Source organism: Myotis brandtii, unplaced genomic scaffold, assembly GCF_000412655.1.
Source record: "Myotis brandtii unplaced genomic scaffold, ASM41265v1 scaffold328, whole genome shotgun sequence".
Taxonomy (NCBI): Eukaryota; Metazoa; Chordata; class Mammalia; order Chiroptera; family Vespertilionidae; genus Myotis; species Myotis brandtii.
Genome location: NW_005362626.1, coordinates 3,861,379 through 3,876,570, shown reverse-complemented (window position 1 = coordinate 3,876,570; position 15,192 = coordinate 3,861,379). Strand labels below are relative to the sequence as shown.

General features: G+C 37.5%; 1 protein-coding gene across 1 annotated transcript in view; it reads left to right on the top strand.

The window, feature by feature from the left end:
- Positions 1-15,192, top strand: part of CTNND2 (catenin (cadherin-associated protein), delta 2) — a 642,889-nt gene that overhangs the window by 278,382 nt on the left and 349,315 nt on the right. The window contains exons 3-4 of the mRNA XM_005871061.2: positions 6,221-6,255; positions 6,878-6,994. Coding sequence (XP_005871123.1) covers positions 6,221-6,255; positions 6,878-6,994 — 152 coding nt within the window. The remainder of the gene's footprint in view (positions 1-6,220; positions 6,256-6,877; positions 6,995-15,192) is intronic.

The window sequence follows — 15,192 nt, the reverse complement described above, 5'->3', positions numbered from 1 at the left end:
ACACCCCTATTAGACTGCAGTCACGGGTCGCTCTCTCTGGGTCTCTCTGCTCTGGATACGAAAAACCAAAGGGAGCTGTCACCAAGAGTTTGTGGTGAGCAAGTCTTACCATTTTCTCCAGGACTGGTTGTGACCAACAGCCTAGCCATAGAACCCACCTTGCCTGGGTATTTTCTTAAGGTTCGCTCTTCCCATTTCCCCATATCTGCCCCCTTTGACCCTCCCACAATGGCCTACAGTATACTCCAAGAGATGAAATAGATTAGCATAAGCCATAATCTATAAGCCATATAATAATATGTAATAAAATGGGAAGCAAATCCATACTTGGTCAAAAGGTGCCAGGCCCTGATCACCTGATAAGTCACTTGAGATAAAGTAATTTATTTAATCCTCCAAATGCCTGTGATATATATAGATAGATAGATAGATCTCTATCTATCTATCTATCTATCTATCTATCTATACACACACACATACTAGAGGCCCAGTGTATGAATTTGTGCACAGGTGGGGTCCCTCTGGGTGGCCTGTAGGGATCGGGCCAAAACCTGCAGTCCAACGCTGCCCGCAGCTCCTACCTGCGGCTTCTGCTCATCCTGACCCCACTATTCCATCCTCAGGTTCGCGCCCAATCAGTCCCGATAGGGAGAGTTTCACGCTGTCGCAGCAGCGCTCACCAGCCATGAGCCCTGCATCTGGTGCCCTTCCAAGGGGAGTGGCCTGCGGGATCAGGCTGAAACCTGCTCTCCGACATCCCCCAAGGGGTCCCAGATTTCGAGAGGGTGCAGGCCAGGCTGAAAGACCCCACGGGGAGGAACTACAAGAGGGCTCCAGGGCATGTTCGGCCCATCTTGCTCAGTCCCGATGACCCCAGCAGCAAGCTAACCTACCGGTTGGAGCATCTGCCCCCTGGTTGTCAGTGCACGTCATAGGGAGCAGTTGAGCAGCCTTAGCATATCATTAGCATATTTCGCTTTGATTGGTTGTTCTGCCATTTGGTCTATTTGTATATTACCCTTTTATTATATAGGATACCATATATAGTATTCAGTCAGTATTGTTAAAATTCCCATTATTGGGATCACGCAGTACATTCCTTATGTGCAAGTTGCACTTTCTACTCTATTTTTGTTTTTGAGAACTACCCATGTTGATATATATGTAGTATCTCATGCAGTACATTTCTTATGTGTAAGTTGCACTTTCTACTCTATTTTTGTTTTTGAGAACTACCCATATTGATATATATGTAGTATCTGGCTAACTTATGTAAGAAATAAGACGAGCCCCCAAATTTAGGAGTCCTGGTAGAACACAAAACAGACTCGGGAGCCAGGCAGCAAGGCAAATATCTTCACTTCTACGTAGAAGGGTGTGCAGCACATGGTCTGGAAGCATGCTCACACTGAGCAGGCGGTCTGCTTGGCAATTTAATCCTGCCCCACGTGACCTGTCCCTCACTTTTGACTGAGCTCAGGCGCACAGTCTTTTGCAATTGGCTAGTTTGAAGGGAGGGGTTGACCTTTGCCGTTTCAAGATGGCAGCCCCTTGGGGAGCTGCAAGCCATGCAGCCAACATGGCGACTGCCAACTTACACAGTCCAAAATGGCTGCTGCCTAAACTGTTCTTTGACAGAAAAGATGACTTGTTTTTTTCTCACACTTATTTCACCTGACGAATAATTTAATCTAGATGTATGTCACATATGATATATAATCATATCAGTATATTTTTCTATTACCCTATTGCTGATCACTTAGGTTGCTCCATTGTTTTGTTACTGTGGACATGAAGGCATGAACAGTCCTGTACAGTCTCCTGGGCTCAGGTGCATGGGTTTCCCTGGAGGCTCTACCCAGAGCAGACCGCTGGGTGGTTGGGTATTTGCATGTAAGACATTGCCAGGCATTGTCTCATAGCTCACCCAAGTGTTTCCTTAATTTACTCCCTGATGTACAATGTATGACAATTCTTATTTCCCTACCTGCTCCCAACACTGCGTACTGTCAGACTTTCTAATTGTTAGACAGCCTAGAGTATAAAGAGGTATCTTGTGGCTAATTTTCATTCCTCCGATCCCTAATAGGGTTGAGTATTTTTTAATGTGTTCAGTCGCCATCCCTTATTGATTTTTCTATGCCTCAGCTATACATATATTTGTTGACCTCTCTTCTATTTGATCTTTTAATCTCTGTCTCATTACTTTGTAGGAGTTCTTTGTATGTTCTAAAAAAGAACTCTTTGTATGTTAATTGCATTGCAAATAGCTTCTCCTAGGATGTGACTTGTTTTACAACTTGATTTCTGGTGTTTATGTTTTAGTTTTTATCACCTAGGAGTTTACTTTTGATGCAGCCAACTGTGTGGATAGAATAGCAGTTGAGAAAGTGGCCTCTAGTAGCAAATGGCAGGGTCATAATCCATCCTGGCTCTACTACTTGCTAGCTTTGCAATCTCCAGCAAGTTCCTTAACATCTTTTTACCTCAGTTTCACTATCTGTAAAATAGGAAAGTATTACTAGTACTTCTCTTAAAAGATTTGGCATGAAGATCAACTACATATTGCCTGGTATAAAGTGAGAGCTATATAGGTGTTAGCTACTAAAATTGGTCCTTTTCATAGTTTGTTTTTGAAACTCTTTCCTAACATCACTGATTCATGTACATATTTAGGTATATGGTTAAAGGTTAAATATCACTTATGATAGTCTTTGTTTTACATTTTTCTCAAATATTTGGATCCTGGAACTTAAACATGGTTATGATTAAATACATTTGGAATGATCTAAATTAAAATACATTTATGTATTTCTGTACAATGACTTCTATTTCAATAAATAGCATTTTGTAATGAAAGCCAACTTTATTTCTTAAAATGGAACATGAATGTAGTTACAACAGCTTCAAAAAATGACTTTTATGTTATAGTAAGTCGGATAATATTATTGGGAGAAAGTTCTCCATGAGTAATTCCTAAACACATGAAATAAGAAGGTCGGAGACACAGGCATAATCCATGTTCATTCAATGCATAAATAGTCTGTTTGCTTTTTAAAAAGCACCCACCTCTGAGCAGTTTTTAAGAGAAGGGATTAATGCATAAACTATGCAATTGCATAGAAACCCCTAACAGACAGAGTAAAGTGTACATCCAGAGGAAATAAAATCCAAACCAGGTCTCTCTTGGGACTTCCATTCTCTGTAACCATTCATACTTTTAATGCATTTTAACTGCACCCAGGGAATCAGGAAACCATGTACGTGATTAATGCTCTTTGACTGCCCCTAAGGAATGCCCTTCTGCTTGGAGAGGATAGTTTCATAGTCACTGCCAATGGTATTTTCTAATTGTAATAAAAAATGTTTCTTCTTTCTTCTGTTGCATCTTAAAATAGAAACACTTTTGAAAGAGATGAACAAAAAGTAAGTATTATGTAATAGTGGGATGTGTAGTCCTGCACATGAAATCACCCATTATTGTCGATGAGGCTAAATCTCAGAGGATGGGTACAAGACATCTCCCAGCTCAATGTGTGGAAATGAAGAGATAGAAGCAAGAAATGCCTTATGAATACAAATGATGGCACATTTCTTTTTTTAATATATATTTTTAATTGATTTCAGAGAGGATAGGAGAGGGAGAGATAGAAACATCAATGATGAGAGAGAATCATTGATCAGCTGCCCCTTACTGGGGATCAAGCAGGCAACCTAGGCATGTACCATGACCTCTTGGTTCATAGATTGATGCTCAATCACTGAGTCACGCTCGCCAGGTGATGGCACATTTTTATGTTATTTAGTGTGACATTTATTCTATTGAAACAACCCTCCAACATCAGAGTTTTAACAGAACAGTGGTTTGTGTCTTACTCATGCTTTGTCTTGTATTGAGTTGGCAGAGATCTTTCTTTCACATGGTTACTCAGGGACCCATCTCAACACAGGTCTTAACAGGGAATGAGAGCGTGAAGATCTCATTCCTGCCTTTCTCTGCCTGGAGCCGGAGGTGGCACTTGTCCCTTCTTCTCAGACTTTCACGTGGCTCCATCTCTGTGCAAGGGGGAGGAAGTGTGGTCTTCATTGTGCCTGCAAGGAGAGGAGGGTGGGACTTGGGTGAGCCCTGGGAGAAGCTTCCAGTGACTTGCTCACTCTTACTGCATTGGGTGGGAGTAACCTTAGTGTGTTTCTTTCTATAGCTTTAGATTAGGAGGTAGGAATGTGAGTTTTGGAGTTGAATGGATTAGTTTAATCCCCTACTGAGTTCCTTAAGATCCCTGTGGTCAAGTTATTTAGTATCAATAAGCCTGTTATTCTCCACCTGCCAAAATAAATGTGTGATTGATGTGAATTAGCAGAGACCTGGTATACAGTAAGTACTTACAAAAGGGTTGCACTGGTAAAAGGAACATAGTAGTAAATCCTGAAGGATATAACAGAACATTTTTATTGTATCAGAAAAAATAATGTTAGTTTCCTGGGACTGCCATAACAAATTACCACAATTGTGAGGCTTAAAACAAAGAAACTTATTCTTTCACAGTTTGAGGGGGAGGAGAAGTTCAAAGTCAAGGTGTGTCAGCAGGGCTGTGAACCCTATGAGGGCTCCGGAGATGGATCCTTTCTTATCTCTTCACGGTTCCCATGGCTCCAGGCATTCCTTGGCTTGTGGAGGCATAACTCCAATCTCTGCTTCCATCCTCCCTGGCCTTCTCTGTGTCTCTCTCCTCTTCTCTCTCTCATAAGGACACTTATCATTGGATTCAGGACTATCTCATCCAAAGTTCTTTAATTAAATCTGCAAAAGTGTTTTTTCCAGTAATGATTTTTAATTTCTAGGGATTTGATGTGGATGTATCTAGAGAGGGACATCATTCCACTTGCTATAACTATGAAAGTATTTTCTACTGCTATATTAGCATCACTTATTAAATGATCATATTCTGCAGTTTTTAAAATATTGATTATAGGATGACAATTCTGCTTTAAGTGTTAAGCTTTGTAGATAGATGGTACTGCTAAATAATGTTACATCTTTTTAATGCAAGAAAAAGTTACATCGGACTGACTTTGTAATGTTATCAGTTCATATATCTAATGGCTATAGCTCTCATCATTGTAAAACCATTTTCAAGTCTGCTCACATGCATTGGCTTCAGAGCAATATACCCTGTAAAAGTTGTATGTTTCTTAAGGGATTACTCATGTATTCATTTATGTCAATCATGGGTTTTCTGAACCCTGATTTATGCCAGAATTCCTTTTTCCTCCGGTAAATGTATTCAAAAGTCATCTCCAAGGTATAGATTAGAGTTCTAAAACCCACTTGCTGTTGGGAAACTGATGAGCTATTCATAGAAGCTACTTGATCAGAGTAAAAGATGCAGTGGAATAAGTGTAGAAAATCATTCTGAAAGTGATGCCTGTCAGTGATTGGCATCTAGATTTCTCAATTATTAACATATTAAATGGGCATATTGGAAGTATTTGTGTATATAATGAATTTTTTTATATTTAGACATTTTAAATTTATGTATATATTTAATAGAGCATTCAAAATGAATCTATGTTGCCTACATAGTTGCATTCTGCACAATATCTTTGGCATATCATGAATATGAACATATCATGCATACTGGGGTCATTTTATAAAATAAATGTATACAGTGAGAATTTGGGAACTGCATATTCAATTGGTGGTAAGTGTTATAATTTTCAAATTACTTAATGTAAGCTATAATAATCAACTTAAAGGAACAGTTCACCTGATATGTCTACAAGAAGGTATAGGTTTATTTTATGGTCCTTATAATGAAAAAGGGGAATGTTATTTCTTTTTTAAACTACCTTACAGAGTCTACATGAAACTTTTCAGACTTGCATTTTAAAAGCACTAAAATTGGATAGAACTGCATGTATATAAAAACTATTATAAGGAACAAGTGTAGTAGGTCTGGCTTTGTGAAAATTGAGCTGTTCTTCTGAAAATTACTGGACAATATCCATTTATAATCTGCTAATACCTGTGAATCAAAAGAGGTATACATCAAATGGATTAAAGTTAAGATTGTATCAAAACGAGGTCTCTTTTCTCAGTAAGAAATTAAAGGAAGTGCCAGGCAGCCACCATTATGACCCTAATGCCTTTGTGTCTTGTGGTGTAGGGTCTTTTTGTTTCTAATCCATGCATTAAACCTCTGTGTTCTCTTTCTTACAGTTCAGCAGAAGAGCAGTTTCACTGGCAATCACAAGGTAAAGTAAGCCTTCTTTTTAAAAAAAAATGTTTTTATTGATTTATTGATTTCAGAGAGGAAGGAAGAGGGAGAGAGAAAAAAAAATCAATGATTAGAGAGGATCATTGGTTGGCTGCCTCCTGCATGCCCCACACCAGGGATTGAGACTACAACCCGGGCATATGGCTCGACTGAGAATCGAACCATGACCTCCTGGTTCATAGGTCGATGCTCAACCACTGAGCCAGGTTGGCCGGGCCAAGTATGCCTTCCTGATGAACACTTACTACATGTATCTCTATTGATTAATTTCCTTGTGAACTTTAGAAAGAGACTTATGAAAGTGAACATGACAAACACCATAACACTAAAATTAAATGAAGTTGTTGTGTTAGCTCACAATTTCATGGGATCTAAGTTCTCATAGTTCTCTAGTCACTTTCTGTTCTTCATGGACACATGGAATTGAGGGTGGTGGATGCTTTAGCTTTTAAGACTGATTGACTGAAGATTACACTATGATACCAAGTGAGAACTTCATAGAGGTCATATGTTCATTTGGGGCACTTTTGATTTTTAAGTGATTGCCTTAAGTTTTAATATCATCTCATGTTTATGACTTTAAAATAATGCAATTTCAGATGGTCAAAAAGATATCGAAGACGAACTCACAACAGGTCTGGAGCTGGTGGACTCCTGTATTAGATCGCTGCAGGAATCAGGAATACTTGACCCACAGGATTATTCCACAAGTGAAAGTAAGTCAAGTGACAGTTATACTCGAAGACAATTAAAAGAGTGTCATGCCATTATTTTCTAATATAATTAATATTATGAGATATATCGAATAGGACTTCTAGATGTTTATACTTATTTTATGTATTTCTCTTTGCTCTCATCTACTTCCTTCCCACATTACCCCTCCCCAACCCACATGAGATGGCAAATGCTCTTAAATCAGTAATTGGCATCTAAATTTTTCTCCAATTACTGATATAATGATTATTTTCACCAATTACTGATGTTCAATAAATCAATAACCAATTCGCTGATAACCATTTTAGCCTCTAGACCAGCACATTGTATGAACACATCATATATGTGTTTAATCAACTCAGTGTCTGCTTTAAAATTAATTGACAATGCTTTACTCCTACAGATTATTGTTGGTAGGGATTTTAAACCGTACAGCAATTATATAACAAAATAGGAAAAACGAATGTAATATATGCACTACTATTTAAGGGTAATACACTTTTTACATTTCTAGATTTAGCAATTTGATATTGCTGTATTAATCTCAATAGAGTATTTAAAGATTTCTTTATCTCCACTTAATTACATATTTTTCAACCAGAGTGCTTGAGATGTAAAATAAAAGTGCTGAATTTAAATGAGCCTCACATTAATAAATCATAAAATTATCTTAACTTATTTCAATAAAATCCCATAAAAAGCTAAAAATTAAATCATTAAAACTTACATTATCTTGATAATTTCTACATTAAAAATCAGTGGAGCATTTTATTCTTAATTTATAAAAATAAAATTTCCTTAAATATTCATCAAGGTTTGGCATAGAAAAAGAAAATATAAGAATAAATAGTATAGTGATCTTGAACCATTTAACTTACATATTAGTTTATTTTCTCTGTAATCTTTCTAATACCACTACTCTTAGGGCAGTATCATCATGAATACCCAGATTTATTTAAATCCATCCCCTCAATAAAGCTTCTAAAGTAAGATGCATGATTTGTAATATCCTTGTTCTATCTATTTTGTATTTTAAAGTATAAGATTGTGTTGTTGTTTTTTAATATATTTTATTGATTTTTTTACAGAGAGGAAGGGAGAGGGATAGAGAGTTAGAAACACCAATGAGAGAGAGAGAGACATCGATTAGCTGCCTCCTGCACACCCCCCACTGGGGATGCGCCCACAACCAAGGTACATGCCCCTGACTGGAATCGAACCCAGGACCCTTCAGTCCACAGGCTGATGCTCTATCCACTAAGCCAAACCAGTCAGGGATAAAATATAGGATTGTTACCTCTTCTCTCTGAGTCAATAAATATATTTCCTTTGTAGGGGCAGTTGTACTTAAAATATATTTTATTAATATTTGATGTACTCAACTCCCTCTTTATTAGAGAGGAGGAAAGCAAAGATAAAATAGTGTATCTTGGGTGGGGGGTTATATTGGATATCTCACTTTTTGACATGATAATAAACATATTTGATTATGAGGTTAGAAGAGGGGATAAGTTTTAATACATGGAAAGTATATAAAAATAAGAAAGAGTAAAATTAAAGTGAGATGAATCAACTCTACCAATCTAGCTCTACATGTAAGCACAGTGGATTCTTCTTTGAAAAGAATAAAAATTCAAGTTTGTAGTAAACAAAAAATATTAAAAATAATAAAGTTGATGAAAAATATTATGAATATGTCAATACCTGTTTATCAATTAGACTGAATACTAAAGGGAAAAGCCACAGAAATTCGAAACAAATAATAAATTAACTTATATTTGCTGAATGGTAATATACATTTGTTATATATGTCCAAGGAATAATTATAAATATTGATCTGCTACCACATGGTAAAGACAATCCTATACATTAAAAAGTATAGCCCTAGCAGGTTTGGTTGGTGGATAGAACGTTGGCCTGCAGACTGAAAAGTCTCAGGTTTTATTCCCTTCAAGGGCACCTGCTGGGATTGCAGGCTCAATCCCCAGTGGTAATATACATTTGTTATATATGTCCAAGGAATAATAATAAATATTGATCTGCTACCACATGGTAAAGACAATTTTAAACATTAAAAAGTATAGCCCTAGCCGGTTTGGTCGGTGGATAGAGCGTCAGCCTGCAGACTGGAAAGTCTCAGGTTCTATATCCATCAAGGGCACCTGCTGGGGTTGCAGGCTCAATCCCCAGTAGGGGGCATGGATGAGGCAGCCAATCAATGATTTCCTCTCATCGCTGATGTTTCTATCTCTCTCTCCTTCTCCCTTCCTCTCTGAAATCAATTTTAAAAAGTATAAAAAGGTCACATTTTTAATAATAATTCAGTAAAATTAAATAATTAAAAATAAGCAAAAATATAATTATATTAAAATTAAGAACCAGGCTTTTGGATCTACTGAAACAAATTTGGTCACTGCTCAATTTTTGTTTTTCAGAAAGTTTAGTTATTCTGTGCTGAATTAGCTGTCTGAAAACTCCTAGGATTTTAGTTGATTTTTTTTTATAAGCCTACACTTCCTTGTTTGAAGATAGGAAAGAAATAAGGCCAACACAATAACAGCCAAAGAAAGAAACAGGTGGTGGAAGTGCCACCTAAAAGTTTTATGCCAAAGGATCTGAACCACAGTGAAATGTAAAATATTGTTGTTCTTAACATTTTCAGAGTCAGTTTGAGAAGAATTAATTGGTTAAAGTTTAGGAAATTAATTTTAAAGTATTGCGTGGATAACTAATATTTCGGGTATTAACTGTTGCTAATTTTAAGTATTTATCAAATAAAATCCCAGTTTTTGTTTGTATCTGTATCAGGGTTCAGAATGGAAATAGATTCTTCTCAAAAAGAGTTGAACTGAAGGGAATTTGAGGTACTATTTACAAAGATTAAGGGAATAAACGATGGCTGCTGAGGTTCACAGGGAACAGCAACAGACAGAAGCCCTTACCACCCTCAGTCCTGAAGGAAAGGGTAGGGAATAGTACCAGCAGAGTCGAGGCATGGCAGGAGCAGAGGAATAAATAGGACCTCTCTCTCCTCTCGCCTTCTCCTGCCCTTCTTGTGTCTCCCAGTAGCCAAATCCTATCAGAAAACAAACAGAAGGGACTCTCGTGATACAGTCCATATGGGGTAAAGGGCAGAGAGTGAATATGGGGAGCAAAGAGAATAAGCAGCAGAACCTTCTGCTAAAGGCTAGAAGAAGATACCATGTTTATATTCTTGATATATAAATTCAACACATAGACATGTGGTGGCTCTATGGCACATTCCATCTAGTTATTATGAGCCCATCGGATTCTGTGAGACCCTTGATTTTGTGATTATTCAATCAATGGACTCATTAGCTAGAACAGATATGAAATAGCTAATGCGAAATTGGACCTGGCACACTGCCCTTGAGAGCCAGCCTCTTAGTCCTAACTCCAAAAAGACAACACTAAATACAGTCTAAAAGCAGCTTGGAACAGTTCTAAGTGGCAACCAATCTCAACTCCTAAGTGCATAGCACTTAATTTGTTGTGTTTAAAAGATTTTTCTGTATTTCTTTCCAAGGTCTGATTAAAATAAAATTTGAGTTTTAGTCAACCCATCTTCTTGACCCTCAGACTAGCAATAACTGCTCTACTGAACTAACTATAGTATCATACTGTTACCAGTGTTTCTCAACATGTGGCATTTTTTTAAAAAGTGCCATCTATCCTAAACAGTATGCAAATCATGTATACAACCTTAGCCACCGCCACTATGTTGTGACTGCCAGCTGTGTAATTTCAATTCCAGCAAATATATGTCACAGCGTCACTAGGAGAATTGCTGTTAGTTTTCTGGGGGAAAAAAGTGTTACTGACAGAAGCTCGGGGCCTTTAGCATCTCACATAATGTACAGCTTGACCCAAACTGCTATGGACAAGCTACCCTATTTAATCCATGCATCCTTGGAGAAATAAACTCAGAGAAAGGGGTGATTATACCAGCCAAAAAGTAACAAAAATATGTCAGTCAAAATCAGAAATTGAATGGACAACTTGGGGAAAAAAGGACTTATATGTTTATAGAAATTGTTACTTGCTTTAAATATTATATTTTGAAATAGTAATTATTTCTGTCTGTAGCAAATTAAAGTTTCACTATATCCTAAAAAATACCAGCATCCAGTAGCAAGGAAATTTTAGGAGCTTAATATATTCTGAGTGTTATGGCAAAGAATGGAATGTTATCTTATTCTGAGTTTTCAAATCAGAATATATTCAAAAAAATCAAGAATCAGTCATAGAAGGTACCATCCTGAGCAGGTGAAATCCAAATAAAACAATCATATGTAGTTTGACAAAATGAATATATCATGTACTCTTGATTTATAGTCGATCATTTTCATTTAGTTACTGTGAATATACTTAATTCTGTGTAGTGAGAGATTTGTTGGGAGATCATGTTATTAAAATGCTTTAAAATATAATTCCATATATTCTTATGCAATAATAGTAAAGATAAGAGACATCCTTATGAGGTGAATATTTGCATACTTCCAAGGAAGCCTGGCACCAAAGGATGCTGAAGTGGTTTAGGAGGGTAGGGTTTTGATAATAATTAAGCAAATCAAAATGAGAAATATATTGATTATGTGACTCACATTATTAATGTCATGCTCAGGGAAAGAGGACTTACTGACTTGTTTGACTTTCTATTGTGGTGGCAGCTAAGTGCTTAGTTAGACCTGACAGGGTGGAGAGCCTCTGGGCCGGGGCACAGGTGGCCTATCCTCCCCTTGGAGCCAGGAGACTTGGATTCAAGTCCTACTTCTGCCTCACTTACCAATGGTTGAGGACTGTCACTGGGACTCCGGAGACCCTGAGTCATTTCCTGGAAGCGTTTATTCAAGTTAGTTGAGTTTATCCTCAGATTGTTCATTCCCCGTGAAATCACATCATCATATGCCTTTTGGTCCAAGTTTTGAAATACCAATGAGACAGTCTCCTTTCCAGAAGATTGTTATCATTCCAAGTCTTTAGATACCAAATTCGCTCACACCCACTTCCGCCACTACCTTTCGTGTTCTAGCGCCCACGGGAAGCCAGCAGTGGCAGAAAAGGAAGGTGTGATCAAAAGTCAAGGAAAAACCCAGGTGTCGCACAGGGTGCCATTCTGTCTCCAGGGAGCTATAATTATATTTCTGTCCAGATATTGTCACTACCTATATTTTTAAGCTAATGTTCAATTTATTTTTCTTTGATATTCTTCTAACACATAGGTTTTTAAGAAGGATGTTATACCTTCTCCAAAGAGGTCACCAGCTCAGAAGCAAACCTAGGAATCGAGGAATAGGCAAAGACATAAACTACCAAATGCTCCTTACGCAAGAGAGAACAATGTAGAGTTCTCATGAAAAACATCACTCTCAGGGTCTTCTGGGATCAAGTGAAAAGTTAGCACCTGGTGGAAATTTCTAATGAAAATATAATTGGGTTTTGAATTGTCAAGGCACCATAGATGCCCACAACTTTAATATGAGCACCAGGTGCAAGCTGGCGAAAGGGAGGACAGTATCAGAACTGGTATGAGCATGAGAAAAAGTAGAGGCTGAAAGCCCTCATTAGAAAATCAGAATAAGCAGACTTTCCCCCAGGGACAGCGGAAGGCAAGGTCTCCTGGTAACACCTTATGGAGATGTGTTGTGGGATCCCTCAGAAGTTAAAACACTAAAACTGCCTCTGATCAAATAATAAGTCACTTCCACAGCAACTGATGTTAGCAAATCTTAATATACTGAGGTTTTATTTTGTCACTATAGGCCCAGGTATGTGTTACAGTCACTCATTTTTTTACAAAATGTGTTTTAAACACTTATTCAGTGGCACAGAGTCTCTGCCTTGTGGTCTTTATACTCTAGTCAGGAAATTCTGAAATCAAGCCATCTAAATACTGTAATTTCAGGTCGATAATCACTGCAAGCAATGTCAAAGCCAGTACTGGGTACTGGGAAATCCTGGGGGTCCCCGAGACCCTCTCGGGGGCTCTGAAAAGGCACCAGTTTTCACAATAATCCTCCAATGTTATTTGCCGTATCCATGCTCACCCTCACACAGAGAGAGTTAGGTGAGAACATTCTGAAATCAAGCCATCTAAATACTGTAATTTCAGGTGATAATCACTGCAAGCAATGTCAGAGCCGGTACTGGGTACTTGGAAATCCTGGGGGTCCCCGAGACCCTCTCAGGGGCTCTGAAAAGGCACCAGTTTTCACAATAATCATCCAATGTTATTTTCCGTATCCATGCTCACCCCCACACAGAGAGAGTTAGGTGAAAACGAGGGTCTCACAGGATGAGAGAGCCACAGGGAATAAAAGCATCATTGTTCCGAGGGCTCATGGAGGGTGTTTGATGTATCCTCCTGTTTAAAATATTTTCCAGTTTTTATACACTAAGTAGCATTCTTTATCACCCATAGAAATAAAAGCTCTCTGGGGTCCTCAGTGACTCTCAAGAGTGTGAAAGTTCGTGAGACCGGAAAGTTTGAGAGCCTCTCTAGTTTTGAGAGAATGATCAAAGGGCCAGGAAGTCTTCCACTGTGAGAAGGTGTTTGATCAGGGACCTGAGTCAATGGCACAAGCAGGCCATGCGGGTATCTAAGGAAGAGATTTCCAGCAGATCCAAAGCTGGTTTTGATGCTGGTGTAAGTCCACAAATAAAGTATAGTGTCGTCAGGATGGAGCTTTTAAATTTAGTTTTCTTCTAAATTTATTTGTATTAATTTTCAGTTCTTTTCATAATTATTAATAACAAGAAATATGAACCCATTACCTTGGACAATCAATTTATAAAGAAATATATATAATGTTTTCTGACTTTGTGCTACATTTATTTTTTTAAATGGTAAATAATCTGAATATAAACTTTTATAAGGAAATACTTAGAAAATGGAGCAAACTAGAAAAATACCATTCTATGATTATACAGGTCATATATGTCATGTCAAATCCAATGCACAAAATACATTCTTGAACTATACAATTTTATTTAAAGTTGTACATTTGAACTTTAGTTGTTGCTCATGTCCCTCCGTTGCGCACAGAAGTAAAGAACTAAGTAAGTTATTGCATAGTGTGGACACTTTACCAATGCTCAATTTTCCATACATGGTAAAACTTGAAAAAGCAAATTCATTAAGCCAGTAACATTGGTTGAATCTAAATCAGTTTTAAAAGCTAAGTGAGTACTTCTCTATTCCTGAGACCATTACAGCTTTAATTTTCACATAAAGCATTAAACATGGAAAGCAGTTGACCACATGGAATCGATCTTCTGGGGATAGACTTTGAAATGAAGTTTAAAAAGACACCTGCCCTAAGCAACCACATCACTCTACGTTTCCTGGCATAACAAGTTTCCCCCTCAGTTAATTTTAGGAATGGTAGCTGGTTCAACCACTGTTTTCAGGGGATTCCTCGGCAGAGCTTGTACTATGAGGTTTTGGGGTTACTAAAGAAGACTGGGGGGAAGGAACCAGTTTATCACGGTAGCGGCTTCTTACTCCAAGTTAAGTTTGTAAATTGACAAGTTCATCCAAAGCCCATAAAGAAGAAACTGCTGCTATAAATGAAACTTATTAATAGGGCAATTTAAGCAAAAGTCAATATTTCTACTCTATAGAGTTAACTTGTAGTTAGGTATGACTAAAGTGCTTTGAGCTTGATTAAAATCAATTTGATAATCGTACAAAGAATTGGTAGTTTTTCTTATTGATTTTGTAATTTATAACAGTTCTTTTGTGTGTATATATATATAATTTCCACCCCCTCTTCTTTTTATTCTCACTTAATGCTTTCTATAAAGAGATTTCCCCTTTCTCTTTATTTGATCTTGCTCTAACAATTTACTCTCATTTAAAATAAAGTAACACTTAACCTCCAAATCATTCTTAACCTTCCACAGAGATTGAATAGCAAGAGAGTGGGAATGAACGCAAATTCTCTGTCACTTACAGATACCTGTGAATCTTCTTGGCATTATTTTTCAAGGGCTACATAAAGATTTGATATCATTTTGAAAGAATCAGTTTAACCTAAGAGTAATTATGGGATGTTTCTAAACTTCCTGACAAAGGTAAATCTCAATGAAGCCGCCACTGTCAAGTGTCCAGTGCTCAAAGCGTCCACCTCAATTTGTAGGGTTTTTATTCCTCTAACTGTCCTGATTTAGCAGGCTC